General features: G+C 39.9%; 1 protein-coding gene across 1 annotated transcript in view; it reads left to right on the top strand.

Annotated features, from left to right (window-relative positions):
* CPN1 (carboxypeptidase N subunit 1) overlaps positions 1-23,248 on the top strand; it is a 58,384-nt gene extending 35,136 nt beyond the window's left edge. The window contains exons 7-9 of the mRNA XM_063434152.1: positions 3,093-3,192; positions 19,391-19,509; positions 21,173-23,248. Coding sequence (XP_063290222.1) covers positions 3,093-3,192; positions 19,391-19,509; positions 21,173-21,304 — 351 coding nt within the window. The 3' untranslated portion in view covers positions 21,305-23,248. The remainder of the gene's footprint in view (positions 1-3,092; positions 3,193-19,390; positions 19,510-21,172) is intronic.
* Positions 23,249-23,904: the final 656 nt, after the last annotated feature.

Below are 23,904 nucleotides of genomic sequence, written 5' to 3' on the forward strand. Positions count from 1 at the left end.
ATCAGCATTTCCTCATATAGATGCATTGAATTAGTGCATCTCTATGGGGAATATTCAGTGCCTCCATGCGGAGCATGGAGACTATGAATGTAGGTGCTGCACACTGTGCCGACTGAGTGACCATCACTAGAAATGTTACTAGGCAGCAATGTAAAAAGGCAGTGTGTACATTGAAAAGCCTGCAGGGACAAGATATAAACACCAAAACCACTACATAAAGCGGTAGTGGTTCTCATAACTATAGTGTCTCTTTAAGAATTTTGAACAAACCTACTGGGTGGGCATTTAATAATATTCAGTAACATTGCAATTGCATCATTAAAATCTCAATGTGTTTTAATATTGTCATATTAAACAGCTTCTTTACACCTATAATGCCAATAAGGAATAAGCAAATAGGTGTTGTAATAGAGTTAACACACTCTTGAACATTAGGCCAGTGAAATAGCTCAGTGGGCTAATGCATCATCAATAGAATATGTCTATCTGAAATCCTGGGTTGACTCAGCCCTTCATCCTTCCCAGGTAGATAAAATGAGTACCATTAAGCTGGGTAATAGTAAATATTAAATTGGGAAATAGTAACAACCCTTGGATGTTGGGCTAAGGTGACATCCCCAGGACGTACTCGAAAACCCAAGTAATCTGAAATGACTGCCTTTTAGCATTTATGCAAACATTATATAGATTAACCCAAAACAACGTAATGCACCATTCATTGGATCTAGAACTCAGATTAAAATAACTTCTTTCAACTAATGAAATGGCTCTATACATTAAAAAAAAAAAAAAATACCCAAAAGCAAAAACATCCATGGAAACGCAAGAGGAAATTTCTTTCCAGTAAATTAGGTTGTTACCCACCTCCCCCCCTAGAGTTATCTGTTTGAGAATATATATTCACAACATAAAACTAGAACAGGGGAACTACAGAAAGGAAACCAATAGAGAGTCCAACACTGAGCTTATACATCCATGACCTGTGCCAAACTCAGGAAACATTAACTGAACACAGTACAAACCTTGTTGCCCTTCCAGCTTCACCTTCCATATTCTGTAGAGCAGCAAACATCGAACAGACCTGGCTCAGTGATGCACCTGGTTTTATAGGCTTTAAAACTGCACTGACGACACTTAGAGACGTGTCACGTAGTAACCTGTATAATCATGCCTTGACTTCATTTTTGCTTCATAGAGCAAATAAAAATGCCAGATTATTAAAGTCGGATTTATATCTTATATGGAACCTGTTTGGGACATACAGTAACATGGGGTGGCCTATTACGTGCCAAAGCAAGCTGCCACAGCACCAATATGTCTTACACGGAATGTGACTGCAAAGGAGGCAATAGACCTAACACACACACACACACAAAACATAAATCTAAACAATGATTATTTTGTCCACACACGACATATTGTAAATGTCTCCGAGTGTATTAACCTTGCTTCTATTCATTTAATTACCTCACCAATGAAAGGATGGAGGGGTGATCATATTTCCCAGTTTGCCTTATTGTTCAGAAAGGTCTGAGCTTAAAATATGCACTGCATGTAACTATTTAAATTTGTTACAGTTAAACATTATTTTGTTTGATCTACTTTAAACATTTAAAGTATGATGAATGGGAAAAAATCCTGAATCCCAAGCCTCATGGTGTGAAAATCCAATTAAATCCATACTGTATATAGAATACAAACCTGTATAGTGTCCCTTTAAATACTTCTAACATTATATTGTTCCTTTAACCAGTAAAGTTGCACTGTTTTTTTTTTTTTGCTTTTTTTAAATAGTATTGGGGTTAGATATATTATTGTCCATCTTACTGGTACTCATTATATTGTTCCTTTAAAGTAGTATTAGGGGTTCAAAATATTATTGGCCATCTTACTGGTACTCATTATATTGTTCCTTTAAAGTAGTATTAGGGGTTCAAAATATTATTGGCCATCTTACTGGTACTCATTATATTGTTCCTTTAAAGTAGTATTAGGGGTTAGATATATTATTGGCCATCTTACTAGTACTCATTATATTGAATTTGGAAAGAACAGTCAGACAGTCAATGGGTACATGACTGAGTTAACCTGCGCCGGGAGCTCTATACACCGTACTATCTCATCGATAGTATGCTATTAACAGGACACGCGAACAGTAAAGTTTACCAAAAATGTACACAGATTTATATTTCACATTTGTTTTAAGTTGAGGGGTCATCACAGTGATTCAAATAGGGAAGACCATACATGTAACATTGCAGATATGAGTTGACAAAAAAGGCTGCTATATATCATGATATACATCATGTGATGTGGGAGGCATCCAGAGTGGCAGAAGATGTGTTTTGTTTTTTTAAACTAAAAATGAAACGTATTGACTTAAATACGCTTGTGAATAGACAGAAAATCAAGTTTATCATAAGAAACAAAATTGATTTGCTTTGTACCAATTTCATTTGCAATTTTTTTGTTTGCAAGCAAAATTTGACAAGCCAGTGATATTTTAAACCTATCAATCATCATCATCATTGCTGCTGAGTGAGGGGTGAGAAACAGAAGCGCTAGTGAGCATAGCTTCCCACCACTTCCTTCCCCAAATTCCTCGGGGAGTGGGGGGGGATTAGTACAATATTGAGGAGAGCTGGTGTAGTTTTCCTTCTATGCCCCTCACCTATTGAAGTCTGCTTCATTCCCCCAATTTATTGGGCAGTGAGATAGGGGAATTGGTTTAATATTGGGGGATCGGATAGCTACCTACAAATAAAGCATTGCCTGGACTAATTCTGTCCAATGTTTCCGCGTATTTCGTTTATAATTCAATTCGTTCATTTCGGTTTCTGACTAATTAATGAATTGCTCTATATTCGGTTCAATTCACATTTGTCCGAAAACAAATGCATGAGAATGCTTGTAAACAAAATTGCAAATGTAGGTTTTATTACCCAATTTGGATAAATTTGTCATCTCTGCTTCAGCCATCATCAGCCTAACTTTCTACATCAGTGTGTGTTTTCAGTTTACTACAAGTCACGGTTTATTGAATAAACTTCTCCTACAATGATTTACAATTTGTTTCCTGATTGATATTCTAGGTTCACCAGGGAATTAAAGGCATTGTAACAGATGAAAATAACAATGGAATAGCTAATGCGGTAATCTCTGTGAGCGGCATTAATCACGATGTCACGTCTGGTAAGTTTATGTCCCATTATATTTTGGGCATAGTGATCCAATTCAAAATAAAATATGAAAAAAAATAATCTAAACTAATATAATATTAGAGAAATGCACACACACATACACACCAGTTGTTGCTGGCCAGCAGGAACCAGATTTGGGAGTCACAGGGCTTTAATTAATACTGCAATAAGGAGCCACAATCTCTTGATTACAATTTTAACTAAAAAAAAAAAAAAAGAGTGGAGGGGAACAAAAAGATGAGATGGATAGGAAAGAACTGGAAAAGCAAAAAGGGGCAAGAGGCAGTGGTGTATTTTGGATCTGTGCTGCCCTAGGCATGACGGAACTAAGGCACCCCCTAATTTACTTTACCCCACCCCTTCCTCTCAATGCCACACCTCTTCCTGTTAAAGAGTAACACACACACTTTGACAGACCTACACTCTCAGATACACTGATTTGACACAATCTGACAGACACACACAGTCACTGACTCACTGACAGACACACACACCCACTCACACACACAATCACTCAGACACACACATTCACTAACAGACACACTCACTCACAGACACATACTGACAGACAAAAAGGAGTTAGAGTCTGCGCTAATTCAATTAAGCAGCAACCCTAAAAGGGAGATCCCTCGGGAAACCCTTTATTGAAAACAAGAAAATGCAAGAATGGGGGTCAAGGGCTGCGCTTGAACAAAAGAAGTAAAAAGTGTATAAAAATATATATAGATAAAATAAGCAATAATAATAAAATCAAGTAAAGTTCATCCGGATGTATAGAAAAATAAATATAAATGAAATTGAAACAGTCTCACTGGTGTGTAATGATACAGTAATAATCCTCAAGTGTTGCTCCGTCCGTATGGTAGGTAGTCCATATATGTGAAAATAAAAGAGAAAAGAAAAAGCTGCCAATGGTGAAATATGGTGAAATATTGTATGTCCAGATGTGGTATATATTCAAAGGAAATGTATTTCACTCACATTTGTTGGAGCTTTAGCCAGCTCTAGGAGAAAAGACACTTAGTGGTTTGATCCCCACTATCGGATGTACTTAGATGGTTGGTCCGTCTATCCGGCTTGGGATTCCTGTAGTGTAGGCTAGGACCTACTCAGATATGCGTTGTTCTTTAATGCTGGGGAGATAGGTCCGCCTTTCCGGTATTGGATGGTAGATGTCCACGGAATATATATAAAACAGCAAATAGTGCTCTCAGTGTGAACAACAAGGTAATATATTTAAGAGTTATACTTACAAGAATAGAGCAGACAGGTACTGCTCTATTGCCACAGCGCTGGTGGAATTATCCCCACCTAAGGATTTCTTTTGACGGGATACACTCCGAATAAAAAATAAAAAATAGAAGGATAAAAAGTAATAATAAAACTATAGTATGATAATATAAAAAATATAAAAAATGCCAGGAGTAGAAAAAGTGTATAAAATACAATAAAAATAAGTATACAATTGGTCCTAGTATAAAAGGTAACCAAAAATAACTTTTATTGATTAAAATACACTTATTAAAACCATTTACGCGTTTCACCTTTGGGGTTTTCTCAAAATGGTAAAAGAACAGTACACCTGGCAAGGAACTGAATATATAAGTTTACAGAGATTGAATATGGCGCCAAAATTTGAGTGCACCAATCACAAACGAGTATTAAAAACGAAACTTTCAATACATTTTAAAATATCATTAAAACCATATAGGTACATTTATATGAGCCTAATTAGGCTTAAGAGATTTAAATATTGCTAAAACGAAGCTTTAAAAAAGGTATTAAAAGGATTTTAAAAGGATCTCATTACTTTTGGACCCGATCATGTGATACATCTCAAAACAACATTAAAACCATATAGGTACATTTGTATAAGCCTAATTAGGCTTAAGGAATTTAATTTTAATTAAAATGAAGCTTTTGAAGGGATTTAATTACATTTAAACCCGATCACATGATCGGGACACAGTGCACATGCTCAGATCGTCTAATGGGCGAAAATACTTCCTGGTATAGGCGGAGTGCTCAGTGGTCGGCCAGGAACACAATGCTCTATGGGAAATGAAGTCCTGCCGGTCTGTTTCAATTTCATTTATATTTATTTTTCTATACATCCGGATGAACTTTACTTGATTTTATTATTATTGCTTATTTTATCTACCGTATATACTCGAGTATAAGCCGAGTTTTTCAGCACATTTTTTGTGCTGAAAAACCGGAACTCGGCTTATACTCGAGTCAATAGTCTGTATTATGGCAATTTGCATTGCCATAATACAGACAGGGGCTGTGGGGGCTGGCAGAGATCTTACTTACCCGTCCTGCAGCTCCTGTCAGCTCCCTTCTCCTCTGCGCCGTCCGTTCAGCACCTCGGTCAGCTCCCACTGTAAGTCTCGCGAGAGCCGCGGCTCTCGCGAGACTTACAGTGTGAGCTGACAGAAGAGCTGAACGGACGGCGCGGAGGAGGAGAGAGCTGACAGGAGCTGCAGGACGGGTAAGTAAGATCTCTGCCAGCCCCCTCTCCCCCCCCACTGAACTGCCAATGCTGGACCACCAGGGAATGAGCCCCCCTCCCTGCCATGTATCAAGCAGGGAGGGGGGACGAAAATAAAAATAATAATTAAATAAAAAATAATAAGAAAAAAATATATTAAAATAATACAAAATAATAATAAATAAAATAATAAAATTGCCCACCCCCCACCACTGCAACACACACACACACACACACACACACACACACACACACACACGCACACTGCACACTGCACACTGCACACTGCACACTGCACACATACACACATACACACATACACACACACTGCACACATACACACACACTGCACTCATATACACACACAGCACTCATATACACACACACACACTGCACTCATATACACACACACACACACACTGCACTCATATACACACACACACGCTGCACTCATACACACGCTGCACTCATACACACACGCTGCACTCATACACACACGCTGCATTCATACACACACGCTGCATTCATTATACACACGCTGCATTCATTATACACACACTGCATTCATTATACACACACTGTAAATAAATATTCAATTAATATATTTTTTTTAGGATCTAATTTTATTTAGAAATTTACCAGTAGCTGCTGCATTTCCCACCCTAGTCTTATACTCGAGTCAATAAGTTTTCCCAGTTTTTTGGGGTAAAATTAGTGGCCTCGGCTTATATTCGGGTCGGCTTATACTCGAGTATATACGGTATATATATTTTTATACACTTTTTACTTCTTTTGTTCAAGCGCAGCCCTTGACCCCCATTCTTACATACTGACAGACACACAATCACTCAGACACACAGGCTCCCTCACAGACACACACTAACAGACATACTCACTCAGACACACACTGACAGACATACAGACACACTGACACAGGGCCGCCATCAGGGGGTGACAACCGTGACAGTTGTCACGGGCCCGGCGGCCCTGGGGGGCCCGGACTGCTCGGGCCCCACTTTCCCTCCCTGCACACATAGATAGCGAATCTATGTGTGCAGCCCCGGGCCCCCGGCTCCCTGTTACCGCAGAGGGGGCCCAGGCAGCACACTGCTTCTTCTCTTCTCCTCCCTGCTAATAACGCTCGCGAGACCCGGTTGCCATGGCAACGCTCCGCGGGTCTCGCGAGAGTTATTGGAGGAGAGAAGAGGAGAAGCAGTGTGCTGCCTGGGCCCCCTCTGCGGTAACAGGGAACCCGGGGGGCCCCACCATGCCACCGGACCACCGGGGATGGAATCTCCCCCCTCCCTAGACACAGGTAAGCAGGGAGGGGGGAGAAACAATTTAATTAATTAAATTATTATTATTTTTTAAATAATGTTAAAATGCCCCCCCTCCCCCTCCTCATTGGACATTTACACACACACACTACATACACTGACACAACACACACACACACACTACATACACTGACACAACACACACACACACACACTACATACACTGACACAACACACACACACACACACTACATACACTGACACAACACACACACACACACACTACATACACTGACACAACACACACACACACACACACACACACACACACTACATACACTGACACAACACACACACACTACATACACTGACACAACACACACACACACACACACTACATACACTGACACAACACACACACACACACACACTACATACACTGACACAACACACACACACACACTACATACACTGACACAACACACACACACACACTACATACACTGACACAACACACACACACACTACATACACTGACACCACACACACACACTACATACACTGACACAACACACACACACACACACTACATACACTGACACAACACACACACACTACATACACTGACACAACACACACACACTACATACACTGACACAACACACACACACTACATACACTGACACAACACACACACACTACATACACTGACACAACACACACACACTACATACACTGACACAACACACACACACACACACTACATACACTGACACAACACACACACACACTACATACACTGACACAACACACACACACACTACATACACTGACACAACATACACACACACTACATACACTGACACAACACACACACACACACACACACTACATACACTGACACAACACACACACACACACTACATACACTGACACAACACACACACACACTACATACACTGACACAACACACACACACTACATACACTGACACAACACACACACACTACATACACTGACACAACACACACACACTACATACACTGACACAACACACACACACTACATACACTGACACAACACACACACTACATACACTGACACAACACACACACTACATACACTGACACAACACACACTACATACACTGACACAACACACACACTACATACACTAACACAACACACACACACTGCATACACTGACACAACACACACACCACATACACTAACACAACACACACACACTGCATACACTGACACAACACACACACTCTGCATACACTGACACAACACACACACTCTGCATACACTGACACAACACACACACTGCATAGACTAACACAGCACACACTGCATAGACTAACACAGCACACACTGCATACACTAACACAACACACACTGCATACACTAACACAACACACACTGCATACACTAACACAACACACTCTGCATACACTAATACAACACACACTGCATACACTAATACAACACACACCGCATACACAAACACACACACTGCATACACTAATACAACACACACTGCATACACTAACACACACAGTGCATACATTAATACAATACACACACTGCATTCACTAATACAACATGCACTCTGCATACACTACACACTAACACACTCACTGCATCCACTATACTGACACACACTCTGCATTCGCTACACATTACCGCACTCTGCATTCACTACACTAACACACACTCTGCATCCGCTACACACTAACACACTCTGCATTCACTACACTAACACACACTCTGCATCCGCTACACACTAACACACTCTCTGCATTCACTACACATTAACACTCTGCATTCACTACACTAACACAGACTCTGCATCCGCTACACACTAACACACTCTCTGCATTCACTACACATTAACACACTCTCTGCATTCACTACACTAACACACTCTCTGCGTTCACTACACTAACACACTATCTGCATCCGCTACACACTAACACACTCTCTGCATTCACTACACATTAACACTCTGCATTCACTACACTAACACAGACTCTGCATCCGCTACACACTAACACACTCTCTGCATTCACTACACATTAACACACTCTCTGCATTCACTACACTAACACACTCTCTGCGTTCACTACACTAACACACTATCTGCATTCACTACACTAACACACTAACACACTATCTGCATTCACTACACATTAACACACACTCTGCATTCACTACACATTAACACACACTCTGCATTCACTACAAATTTACACACACACTACATTCATTACACTGACACACTCTGCATTCACTACACCCTAACACACACTCTGCATTTATTACACACTAACACACACTCTGCATTCACTAAACTATGCACACACTCTGGATTCACTATACTGACACACACTCTGCATTCACTACACTAAAATACACTCTGCATCAACTGTACACACAGCATCCACTACACAAACATCCTGTATTCACAGTACACACACTACATCCACCACAAATTGAAACATTCTGCATTCACTATACACAGACAGTGTCTAATACACACACTTCATCCACTACAGACACTGCATCCACTAAACACATTTCATCTAGTACATACAAACACTACATCCACTACACAAACACACACTACATCCACTACTCAAACACTCTCTGCATTCACTACACTAACACACACTCTTCATCCGCTACACACTAAAACACTATTTGCATTCACTACACATTAACACACACTCTGCATTCACTACACATTTACAAACACTCTGCATTCACTGCACTAACACACACACTACATTCATTACACTGACAAACTCTGCATTCACTACACACTAACACACACTCTGCATTCACTAAACTATGCACACACTCTGGATTCACTATACTGACACACACTCTGCATTAACTGTACACACAGCATCCACTACACAAACATCCTGTATTCACAGTACACACACTACATCCACCACAAATTGAAACACTCTGCATTCACTATACACAGACACTGCGTCTAATACACACACTACATCAACTACAGACACTGCATCCACTAAACACATTTCATCTAGTACATACAAACACTACATCCACTACACAAACACACACTACATCACTGTACACACACTACATCCACTACTCAAACACACTCTGCGTTCACTATACACACTGCATCCGCTACGCTAACACACTCTGCATTCACTGCACAAACAGTATCTAATGCACACAAACACTACATCCATTACACACATTCTAATTCACTTCCACTATACACACCACATTCAGTCCCGCATCATTGTCAGCGGACTAGGTAGGGCGTGGGCGGGCCCGGGAGGGAGGGGGAGAGGAGGAGGGAGGGGGGGGGCCCAGACCTTGTGCTTTGTCAGGGGCCCCAAAATTTCTGATGGCAGCCCTGCACTGACAGATATACAGACACACTGCCAGCCAGACACAGACACACACTGCCAGACAGGCACAGACCCCCCTGCCCCACCCCAACACATTTTTTAATTTTAATTTAAATCCACCCCGCCTCCCTACCCTCAGCGGTGGCTTGGGTCCACCGTCTCTCCTCCCCTGCCGACATCAGCAATGACTGCGCTCGCATTAGGATTTACCCATTATTCAACGCTTTCCTATGGGATTTTGGGTGACGCTGGACATCTCCATGCATAGCTTGAAGATGTCCATCGTCAGTTAGGCGACCAAAAGACACCTATCCACCTGAAAGTCCCTCAAGTGGCTGTCTAGTAGACAGCCACTAGAGGTATAGTTAAGCCTAGCAGGTAATTCACCTACTCACGGTTAAGGGACCTGGGACAGTGCACTCAGACCACATCAATGAGCTGAAGTGGTCTGGGTGCCTATAGTGTCCCTTTCATAGAGAGCCAAAATAGAGGTAAAGTGGTGCAGTTTTTTACATTTAAATTGTAATTTTCCAAAAACCACATTTGATAAATACATGTTTTGGACTCTGCAACTCTTGAGGAACTTTCATTTTTCTATTCAACACCTGGTGGCCTTGATAATCCCCACAAAGTAAGCCAACACTTCATATTTCATGGGGTTTAGCAGATTGCCAAAACTCCTCATGCATCTACTGCTAGCCTTTGAGATATTTCTTTGTGTAATTGTATATACTTTGTATTTGTAGCTCTCACAAGTATTTAATTCGCCATTTTTGTTCTCGTCATATCTATACCTCTTGCACTGTGCTACCAATCAGTGATCAACGTGTCTGCGCTGGTATTATAATGTGTCAACAGTCTAGGGTCATTTTTTTTTTTCATTCATATTTAAAAAGGACACCCTGGACCCCAGAACCAACACAGTTTATTGAAGTGGTGCCAGGATAACATCTCTTTAGTCTTTCATATAAGTAATTTAGCAAACTTTTCAAAACAGATCTTTAAAGCTAAGCTCTTAGTGCCGCATACAAGCCCGGTCAGTCAGAGAGATGAAAATTGCACTTCCTTGTCCTCTGAACACACGGTGTGCTGACATGGAGGACCTGTCAGGCACTGCATAATGGGAAAGAGCTCTTGCAAGTCCAGAGAGTGACATGTCTCTGTGATGATCGGTGCTAGGCACACAAGGAAGGATCTCCACGTCAGCACTGATGTTCCGATTGATTTAGTATGAGAACCAGGACAAAAGAGAGCATGGAGAGTATCCTGGCACCATAACCATGTCAGCAAGATGAAACCGCCATGAGGCCTTGGTTGTCCCTTTTAAAAAATATATATTTTTTGTTGTTGTTGTGCATATGAGTACAAGTAAGCTTACAATGTCACAACAACATTAGTAAGCAGGCATATTAATAAGCACAGTAATACATTGGTATGACATTCCTTACGATAGCACATTTCTAGAAATAGGGTAGATATTCTGGGTCTGAGCTATGCATTAATGTTGAAGATGGTAAGTATTCCTAAGCTTGTGAAACTGACAAAGGTATCTAGACATGGATAGTATATGAAAGCTATTGTTAACATGCTGAGATAGATTCTCTGTTATACCACCGGGTTATGGCTTGCATTCAAAGAATGGGGTATTAGGAACAAGAAAGTAATAATAAAAATAGAAGACAGCAGGTCTAGATAAAGTAAAAACATAAGAGCAAGACCATGGCTACGGAGGGACTAAGGATAGTAAGTCAAGTCCAATGGCTAATGAAGATTGCAATATGCCCTTGCCATTATCACAGATGGGTCAACCGATGCCCTTCAGTGATAGAGGTGTTGTGCAGCTTGAAAAATGTGGGTAGGGGACTACAGGATATCTGTACCAGAATTAAGCTCTCCTCCAGCCCCATGCCTGTGTGAGGGCACTCTCGAGGGCCAAGTTCTTTCCCCTTCTGGGGTGTGCGGCGGTTCTAGGTCTTGTGATCCTCCGTATAGGTGGACGCTGTTGTGAGGCAGTGCCCCTAATGACTTCCAACCCGGGTAGGTTGTTCCTCGGGTGAGAGGTACTTGCGGTGCTTGAACGACAGGAGGCCTCTGTCTCCTGCAGCTTGCTTCCCGTCTGGCTCTCTTGCTGTGGCGAGCTAGCTTGTGCTCGTGTCAGAATTTTCGCCCAGAAGTTCTGGAAGATTTTATCCAGACGGTGCAGAATGCTTGCTGTCGAAGTATAGAGAGGATCATGAGTTGGGTGCAGGCCCTGCTCTACCATTGGAATGGAGGCCGTCATCTTGCCCTCAGATCCCTGTGGTGTGCGGTGAGCTTGCGGCACAAGGTAGGAGCTATATAGCAAATGCCAAATCACCCAGTGGCGACCAAGATATCCTGTGCCGTTCCAGGAGGGGGAGGTGGCTTAGTAGAACTGCCTCTGCAGGCTAGAAAACTGGAGCTGAAGGAGATCGGCCACTTCTCCCCCACCCCGTCCATGGTAGGCCGCATCGGGTCTCAAGAGATACTTGTGGGCAAGGTGTAGTCGCTTTGTTGTCGGGATAAATGCCCCAAAATCAGCTAAAAGGCGGGATCCCTGGCACCACGCGTCTGCTCCATTCAGTAGCTAGGCTCCACCCCATCTAGGTCATATTTATCTGCCTCTTTCCCCCTTTAGGGGTAATTCCTTGCCTTGAAGCCCTCTCGCTGTATTCAACATGGGCATTTTTAGGTCTTTTTGCACCATAGACTAGCCATCTGATTGTCCCTATGCTGTATATTCTTATGAATGTACACCCTTCTTTCATGGATATTATAACTTTATCTTGAGAATTGGTGTTTAATATTTGTAAAATGGGTGCATTTACATGACGTCTGTCCATGCTTTGCTTTTTACTGCTATATTATTTTGTCATGACATTGTACCACCCACAAAAATACAAAATACATTAAAAAAAAATAGTAAAAAACATTCAGGAAAGCGACAGTTCCCTTTAATTCATTATTAATTTAGCACTTTACTGCACACAAAAATGCTTTGCATTTTTTATATAAATCTATACAAATCGAAAAGGTACTCATTAAAGGGCAAGCAAGGAGAAAAGTTCTAAACCTTGTGTAGCACTGCCAGAAATAGGTTATTTAATTATTAAAATGTAAAACAAACTCAATAATTAAATTTACTGAGAATTGGAAACACAGAAAATGACCTACTCTATCAATTCCCTTAAAAGGAGAACGTCTGAACAATAAGCATGGAATCACTTATTTCATTACTTTTTACAGTTCAGTAGATTGCATAATCATGGAGCTCAGAACAAAATCATATTAAAAATAGATCTTTAACCATCATCTTCCCCAAACCAACAGTCACCACTATATGCTCTCTGAAGTGAAAGACAAAACTGAAATTAAAGAGGAAAAAAAAATATATAATATTCTCAGAACACCAAAAATCCCCTGACATGGATGTGAATCACATGAATACAAACCTAATGCTCAGAAACGTGTTTAAAGACCCCTTTAATGACAAATTGTTGATGTGGTAAATTGCAGAATTGCCGACTTGGTGCTCAGAAACACTAACAGGGTTATTTGACAAATTGAGATTACAAAGTGAATTTCATGTCTATTTGAATATGTGGCCCTTAAATTTGAAATTCACGAGTGGCGGAGCCAGCACCTGAACGAGCAAGTCGCAGCCTACCTTAGCTCTGAGAGCCGAACCCGATAAAATGGATCTATTAGAGCCAAAAATTAACCTCTGGGTCCAGAGAGAGGTCCCCTGAGAACCCTATACCATGGGGAAAAAGACGAAGAAGCACAGAGCAGATCCCGGCTCCGAATCAAAAGATATTGGTGCTTTTATGCGCCTGACCCAGTGGCATGAGCCTGTCAAGATGGCGCCGGTGGTGGCCTACACTTCAGTCGCCGGACGACGACAGCTTACCTGATTCATTATCTGCACCCTCCAAGGTACAAACAATGCCCCAGCAGTCAGAAGAGCTAGGAGACCCAGCTCCTTCCACAAAAGCCAACATAAAGGCGCTGATGCATAATATTAAGGCGATGTCTGACGCTGACATGGCACTTGTCCGAGGTGAAATCACTACACTCACTGGTCGCATGGTGTTTGTGGAGGAGACCCTCAGGAGCACCAGAGTGGCGCAAACGGCCACAGACGCAACCCTGGGATCCTTACAAAAACAGTGTGTCACACTGATGGCCCAGCCAGCTGGTTTGGAAGACAAAGCCAAGGCAAGAAACATGCGGATTCGGAGGATACCCGAAACGGTCTCAAACATGGAACTGCCGCATTCCTGTAGAAGGCTTGTAGCCACTTTATTGTTACCTAAGCAAGCTAAGCAGATCGGAATTGATTCCTGCTTTCGTTTCCCCAGAGCTACTAAGGCGCACAAGGATGCACCACCGGATGTGCTTATTAAATTTGTCATTATGGGAGCAGCAAGGGGCTCTCCCATGATCACTTTTGAAGGAACAAGCCTGATATCATATAGGGGCTTTTCAAGACACACTCTTACATGGTGCAGAGCCTTCCACCCAGCAGCTTCGGGAGAACTCAATCCCTTATAAATGGGGTCGTCACCTTTGCTGGCAGAACACGCCAGCAAGACGCTCCTCCTGACGCATATATCCGAGGTGCCAACTTTCCTCCAGGCATTGTGTCTCTCAGCGACAGCAACGACATTGGATGCCCGTCCATCTTGGAATATCGCAGAAATAACTCCCTTTGTGCCCAGAGGAACTGTGCCGCAAGTGGAGGACTCCCTAACCTAAGCTTGGCAGTCGCATACTACTGTATTACTGTACTACTTTATCTTGTCTCACAATGTTCACACCACAGTACCCAGTTTTGGGCTTTATGTGCCTGTTTTATACACCTGTTTTTTATGTTTTCTATTTATAAGTTGCACTCCCTAACCTGGCTCCGTAAGCGGACAGCCAACGCCACCATATAAGCAAAATCCCCCCCCTCCTTCTTACCCAGAACGTGCTGGGTCCCGACCCTCTAGTTTAAGCACCTCGGCACACGTTCAGCTCATTACCTGGAGCTCCGGACCGTACACAAGATCACAGCATAAGGCCTTGGGCAACCACAGGCCAAAATATCCACACTCTCTTAACCTCCAGTGCGTACACCTATGTACAGTGTGCAACCCCGCCATTTTTCAGCAGGGCACACCACGCATATTACCTACACCCTACTAGGCATTAACTTGCACAACCTTTCATTAAACATGAGGGGGATTATCCTTATTTACAAAAAATAAAAAACTGTGTAAAAAGTACCTGTGCTGTTATAAATGTTACATAATGGATATTTTACTTGTACTTCATACATGTACTTCCTTTATGCACATGTCGTAAACTGATTTTTCTTCTTGAATACCCACAAAAATAAAGAATTTCAAAAAAATAAATAATCATTTGAAATTCACGTTGAATTCTCAAATTAGTGAATAATCTGATAGACAGGAAGAGATCCCTAATTCCTACAGATACAGTTTACACAGTTTGAAGCAATAAATGAAGTGAATGTAACTCTTCCCTACTAATTCTGTCTATATGTGAAGATATGACCCTGTCGTCTCTAGCACTGAAGGTGGACCAGTTCAGGCATGCTTTCGGCCATGGGTTTCTTTTACATCACCTGCACGCTGACTGCACCACTCAATGCTAGGGCTTAGGTTTCTGGTTTACCATCTGGTTACTATATGATGTTCTATGTATCTAGTCCTCTGGCAATACTCTTATTAGTAACTATATAAACAAGTGGTGTGTGTGCGCTCCTGGTATAAAAACAAAAATATAAATAAGAATTCAGTAGCAACTATAGCTTTAATAAATTAAAACACGGACTAGATACAATCAAACTCCAAAAGGACAATGTATTACTGTAAGGATTAGATACTGATCTATATAAAGCCTGTGTATCTGTGTTTGCAATTCAGGTTTAGATACAATCTCTACCTTGTCTGTTCCTTTTCTACATTGGTTACACTGTGACTATGGTTGTTATTTACGGCATAGTGTCACAGGCTTTATATAGATCAGTATCTAATCCTTACAGTAATACATTGTCCTTTTGGAGTTTGATTGGATCTAGTCCGTGTTTTATTTATTAAAAAGTTACAATTGCTATCAAATTCATATTATGGTTTTTATAAAAGAGGAGCGCTCACACCACTTGTTTATATGATTTATTCATTTTAAGTCACTCATTTTATGGTGTTGGGCAGCCCATATTAAAGGATCACTGTAGTGTCAGGAAAACAAAGCGGTTTTCCTGACACTATAGTGCCCTGAGGGTGCCCCCACCCTCAGGATCCCCCTCCCTTGGCGCTTTACTTACTTTAATCCAGTGCCTGTGACCTCTCCTCCCAATCCGACGTCAGTGGAGCCGAATGCGCATGCACGCGCATTCAAAGTGTCCATAGGAAAGCATTTCTCAATACTTTCCTATGGACGCTCTGCGCGATGGATGCGAAATTCCACTAGAGGCTGGATTAACCCCAAATGTAAACATAGCAGTTTTTCCGAAACTGCTATGTTTGCATCAGAAACTGAGGGACCTGGCACCCTGACCACGTCATTGAGCTGAAGTGGTCTGGGTGACTATAGTGTCCCTTTAACGGTCTTATTAGTAACTACTCTAAAGAGAACAATGAACAGCAATCTACCTGAGAGACCTCAAGGAAGAGACAAACAAGCTTCTTGTTGGCAATTCTAAAAAACCCTGACAGTTTATTGTAGAAAAAGTCAGCATATATAGATCACAGCGTACAGTAAAACATATTGTACATATATTTACACCAATGGGAATACAGAACTGGGCAAATGGAGCACAAAGGAAATAACTGGTTACATAGTCATTCATTCTGCTAGTTTTTGAACCCTGTGCAAGTCCACTCTGACATCAAAAGGTTATCTTGATTGGGCACGTAGATATCTGGACCCCATCTGTCCACAAGTAGACATGCACAGGAGCCTGCCATATTCAATGTACAACTTATGAAGGACAGCATTAGGGGGAAAAGACATGTGCACTATAATATTATACCAAGTCCATTATAGCATTACTGCTGTAGGTTCTACATATACTGTTTGTGGCAATATAGCCAAACAGACCAATAGTTGTAGTTTTTTTTGTTTTTTTAGACAAATATAGACTATATAGAGGTAGATCGATAATTTATGTTTCAAAAGTGATATTTGATTTTCTGCAAAACTTTTCTACACCTTATGCACGGATTGCAAGATAAGGGATATTACATCATCACAAATGTTTGTTCCTACCAAACTTATAAAGTATTACCAAATAAGCAACAAAAATGCATACGTAACGGGTATATTTCTGTTATTCCTTTGTAGCAGTAACTTAGTAGCTCTTAAAATTGTTCATTCTCAGGTTTGTATTTTTTTATACATTTTGTGTTTACAATAATAGCAAAGAAATAAAATATTACTTGTAACAAGTCATCAATGCAACCAAGTGCAGGTATGAGGCAAAGGGTTAAATGTGCGGAGACATTCAAATGGTTCCTATGGCGATTGCTCCTTATGGATATCAAAATAAATACCTGGTTTATAAATACGGTCCAAAAAGTTTTATACACCAAGCCTCACATTTCAGCAACCATGTCAGATTGCTAATACTCAGAGGGAGACTTGGCCACAATTCTTCTAAACTTGGCAGATCTGAACAGATTAGTTTTTGTTCCTCAAAAGTTCCCCTAAGCTCAGTTCAAAGAAAGCCAAGTCTTATTTAGTTCAATTTCCAATTGTCAAGTAAACACTAAAATTGTTACGAATGGAAACTGTGACGAGGATCATCTCAAAACAAAATTTACATCAGATCAAATAATGAGTAAATATACAAAGACATCCTCAATAGCTTCTAAAGTCACGTGGAAAAATAAATATGAGATAAAAATCCTCAATGTATCAGAAGTGCCCAAAAAGTAGATCCCCAGCTGTTGTAGAAACTACAACACCCATGAAACTTTGCCAGTTCTAAGTGTGGAAAAGCACTTATACTTCTGAAACGTCTGTGGGTTTCTCAATACAATGGTTGCAGCTATTAATATGATGCTTAGACACATTCTAAAATACAAATGTATCTTTTATTAGGGCAGCCATAATACCATACTAAATTCTATATTTTCCACTGTACATCTCCTAATTACCCCATGCAAATCTCATGTTAACCTCCTCTTTCTCCTGCTTTTGCATTAACCCTACTAATACAGTACTTATACTTGCACCTCCTCCCAAACGCTCAAATTGTTCACTCTGCCAGTTGCCATTAGCAAGTATAACTGAGCCCTGGTATGGAAGGCAAACCTTGCCTACTTGTAGGAAGGGACCTGGTTTTAGTTGTATGAAGCACAATCTTGGAGTTTTGGTGAGTGCATTAATGTGTGTGTGAGACAGAGAGAGAGAGACAGAGACAGAGACAGAGATTTGCTCATGTCTGTCCCTTTTCCTCTAATTGTCACTGTCACCTTTCCCCCCCCATTTTTTCATGTTTTCTGTGTTTTGTGAGGCAACCCCTGACTGGCCCTGTAGTCTTACATACATTTGGCAAGGACTTAAAACCTATGTATGTATCTAGCCATCACTCATGGTATGAAGCGCAGATTTGGCCAGTTGGTAGGGGTTTTGGTTTGTGGTTTTGTTCTTTTGTTTTTTTACTGTTCAGTCATTTGCCTGTTCTTATTCTTAATGTTAAACTCCGATTGAATACAGGTTTTCTGCTCATTTTGTTGAGTCCTTTAGTTACAAGTACATGATATAGTGTTTACATCACAGACTTCCTAGTATCTAAGATCATAACTGGCCGAACTGTAGAGCCTCAGCTATCAAAGAACCCGGTCACGTACCTCAGACCACCCCTTTATTAGAGACCTGAATGTAGGTAGGAAGCGGTGTACTTTGGAACGTGTATAAAAAAGTTTTACATTTGTTTTATAGTGCTATAACATCTACATGTGCTGGATTTTTTTTTGCGTGTGTGTAGGTAAAGGCGGTGATTATTTCCGGTTGTTGTTGCCCGAAACATACAGCGTGACAGCTTCAGCAGATGGATATTATGCAAAGACCACAACCGTAACAGTTGGTCCATCTGAACCAGCGGTGGTAAGTTACTGTAACCTAAAATTTCTTAATCCGTGCTCATCATTCACTGAAAAAATTTAATTGTGATGGTTCATCTCAAAACAACTACATTTCCAGATTGCTCAGCTGTACCACAGTTCGCTCTCACTGCAATAAGGAATATAAAAATAGCACCTAATTACCAGACATGCCTACCAGTGAAGGGCCTCCCTCCATCTTTTGATGGGAATAATGATGCTCAGCAACTATTATATTAGGGCTTACATTATGACATCTGGTGGAAATATGTAAGTTTTCTATTTGTAGCCAACTCTTACTCAGTCAGCTACTGGCATATACATATAAACATACAATGCTATCCCTATTATGGCTGGGCTCATCGTTGACTAAACCCATGTGAACTCCATCTATGGTTATTGTGGGTTTCATAACAAAATGTGTAGGACCAGGGGTGCAACAGAGGGGGAAGGTACACACAATTATCTGAACTTCTGACATGTTCTTCTTTGCCTAGGTCTCCAACTCATAATAGATTCATTTGTCTGGACCTTCTTTCACAATGAAACTCTTGTTTATACACAAAATTATGAAATGGAGGTCTATGAAAGACCCCACAATCTAGCACAGGGGAATTCAACCCCAGCACTCCAGATGGAAACTCAATAGCTTGCCCTTCGATAAATCCCCACTTAGGTCTCAAATAGTTTTTGTTCACTTGTGACATTACAGAGAGAACCTATACCATTAGATATCGAAATGATCCTACTCATAAGGACAGTCCAGAGCCAAGTTTTCTGTGCATGAAACATACAGCAACCCTGGACAATCGTTCCGACCTTCTTTGGGCCTCGTCTGTGAAGGTGTAGCCGTTATCCCACTAGGCACAGTGAGCATGGGGTGCCTTTTGTCCTCTGGAATCCCACATATGAAGACAGAGACAACTAACAAGCAAATGCAGCACCAACATATCATTAAATTAGCTCGCTCTGCACAGAACAAAAACAGGAAATTTATCTCATGTGAGAGCTCTTCAGCTTCCCTGGAAGAGCATTGAACCAACATGCTCACTTTGAGGGGGAATGCTTGTCATTGATGGTGACACAACAACCCCCGTTTGTGGCACCGCCTCCTTCCCATGGGGCCACTGTGACTAAAAAAAAAAAAATGCTAGGTCAATTTTTTTTCCCCCCAGGCAGGCCCTGACTACATCTATTCCAGTACATCTTCCTACATACACCCTTTAGCAGATGTACTCCCAAAATGAGATGTACTCTCCAAATGAGTTGTCATAGCAACTCATATGTATCACACAAATCTTTTACTGATGGGTAATTGCAGAATATGGTTACAGAAGCTCTGTCCATAGAACACCATGCAAAAAAAAAAATCAGGTCTGACATTCAAGGGTTTTTTTGTCTGCTTTATGAAAAAGGGACAGTGGTGCTTTAAATATTAATAGTTGTATGTGATATCAAAACTTATATTAGTAGCAGCTATATTATTCTGAAAACTATAAGTAATAATTACCACTAATAAATTAAATACATTAAAAAAAAGAAAATGTGCAAAAAAATATAAATACATAAAAAATATATATATATATTTTTTTAAATAATATGAAAAAAGTAAGTTAAATTACATATTCTGTGTAAGTCTGGCGTTCATACGTCTATCTTTCTTCCAGGTTAATTTCCAACTGAAGCAAGTTAAAGTATCCAATTCAAGACGAGATGAAGCACATTCCCTTAGAAACATAAACAAATTTCAGGGGAGAAAGATTATTCCGAGATCGATTAACAAAAGGAGAAGACAATAGAAGAACTACGAGTCATCACTTTTTGGCAAATATTCCCCTCACATATCACCTCTTACACTCTGGCACATCATTCATGAACCTGTTATTCAGTAATAATTATTTTGTTTTATACTGCTTAGCGAAAGACGTTTTGATATCCCTAGTGCCAAAGAATTTCCAAGGAATAAAAAAAGAGAACGTTTATAAAAAGCGATTCCAACACTGATCTCATCCTAGGGATTTCGGAACATCATCAGGAATGTTGTTTAGACATTGGGGAGAATACAGCTTGAAAGGAAGCTATAATTAATTAGGAGTTTATAGCATACTTTTTTGGTTTGGGGTAATAGCAAAAATGCTAAAGCAACGTTTCAGACCATGTCATTTTTATTTAAAGACATTTCAGGGAAGCATCCATGTTGTCTTTCTACAGGTCACTCCCCCATTGTATATGCGAAAACAATTATTACAGCCCGTGCCATAACTACTTGCTCCTATGGTATTTTTGGCTATGGTGTAGTGGTGTGAGGGGCCCCCTGTTCCCAGCTTAGTGTAAACCAGAATGAATACACACAGGATGATGTAATACCTACATTCATTTCTGCAGTACGGCCATCAAAGGGTCAAGGGGATAGTGGTTTCTGTATGTTCATACATACCAGTAGACCATCAGCAGAACAGGTTGAAGAAAGGTTCAGAGCTGGTGGGTCCTATGTCCACTTTTGGGTCCTATGTCCACTTTAATTCCGTTCTAAAACACCACACATACATGCTACCATGTTCTGGGTAGATGTTAATAGGGATTCTCACTGGGATATGGGTTTTAAGACAAATCCAAATTTAACTGTATGAATGATTTGTTACAAATTCACTTTGCAGCCACTGTAGTGGCCGCTTTTGTATGGATCACATGACACATAGCACTGTATCCCTAAAGATGGCCTTGTACCATTGCCAAAACACAAGATGGTCTTCTTTGGTGCTACCTGTTTATTGCTTAAGATATATACATATATTTACAAAAAATATGTTTAAGAGAACATTCTTAGCTGGTCAATAGACTTCCATCAAGCGGGTATTACTTAATTTTTTCTTGCTTTTTTTTAAGTGCATCTGGGAAACATGAAATTTAAAATATTCGTTGACAGTCACTGATAAATAAAAAAAATTAAAAAAATGTGGGTCAGGCTGGAGAGATCATTTGACACTAACAGTCACAGAATTCAGGATTTGCTTAATGGCACCCTACATTCCACAGAGAGAGAGAGTTGTTTAAATTTCCTTCGAATATCATTTTCACAAGGAACATATTGGATTAAAGGAAAAAAAAAAGTATATATAAAATGGCTAAACACATTTACAGTAATCAGTACAATATATGATCTGCTGTGTGTGCTAAGTGTTGCATAGAGCATAGATAAGGGAGTATTGTTTGAACTACTGCTGGGGATCCACTTTTTGAGCAGTCCTACTCACAGGCACTTAATTGTGACAAGGAATAATTGTCTTATATTAATGGGTGTGTTGGTGAACTACGTCAAGGCCAGTGTTGCAGAATGTTGATGCTGTAGACATTTGATACATTTCTTTATTTCTCCTCCTTAGAAAGTATAACTCACAGTCATTATGTAAAAATCCACTAGTTATAAATCTAATATGTAGACTATAAGAATTTATATTTGATAAAAAATAAAAAAATTACATAAAATATTTAAATTCAGCCTCAAAAGGTATTATCATCTTCCTTCCATTCAAACAATAATTTATTGATATTTTGTTATTATTTTTTCAGTATTCTATTTCTGTATTTTTCTTCTCTTTACAATCACCAGTGTATTTCATTATTTTGTGGTGCTATAGTCATTTTGGAACTCAAGCCAATATTTAAAAAAAAAAAAAAACTGTAAATTTAAACTTTTCATAAGCGAACCAATAAAAATATATTGTGGTTTCGTTTATTTTTAACTTGTTTAAATTTTTTTTTTATTTTTTTTTTTTATGTGTTTGTCATTTTTTGCTTATTAAAAACAGTTACTGGGAAATAAGCCTGATCGCAGAAAAAGAGAAGGAATGTGATAAATGAAAGAGGACTATGACTTAGTATTAAGTTAATCCCATGTTGGAAAGGCATTTAAAAAATATATATATATATATATATATATTTGGGGAAAAATGCATAAATACGAACTTTGGAATTTTATCAGAATGTATTCCAAGCATTTGATACAATGAAAAGGAGTGAACTGGAGTAAGTAGAAACAAAGATGTATATTAGGGATTCAATGTGGAATTAGAATTTTAGGCCAAAATAGTCAAACTAAAAATATACTTTAGATCATATATGCTTTCAATTCATATATTATGACCTAAAATGTTATATTCACTTAATTCACATTTTAAATATTTTTTTTCTCACCTTAACATTTGTATTTATATACATATATATATATATATATTTATAAAATGCAAAATATTCTACATGTGTTTGTTATATAGAGATACAAATAGTGAGCAGACAGTGCTCAGTAGAATGGCAACTAGCCTGTCAATCAAGGGAGGCGGTAGATATATAAAGAATTATTGGGAAACAAAGAAAAAAAAACAGCCTAAACTCCTAGAAG

The sequence above is a fragment of the Pelobates fuscus genome, chromosome 10, assembly GCF_036172605.1.
Source record: "Pelobates fuscus isolate aPelFus1 chromosome 10, aPelFus1.pri, whole genome shotgun sequence".
Taxonomy (NCBI): domain Eukaryota; kingdom Metazoa; phylum Chordata; class Amphibia; order Anura; family Pelobatidae; genus Pelobates; species Pelobates fuscus.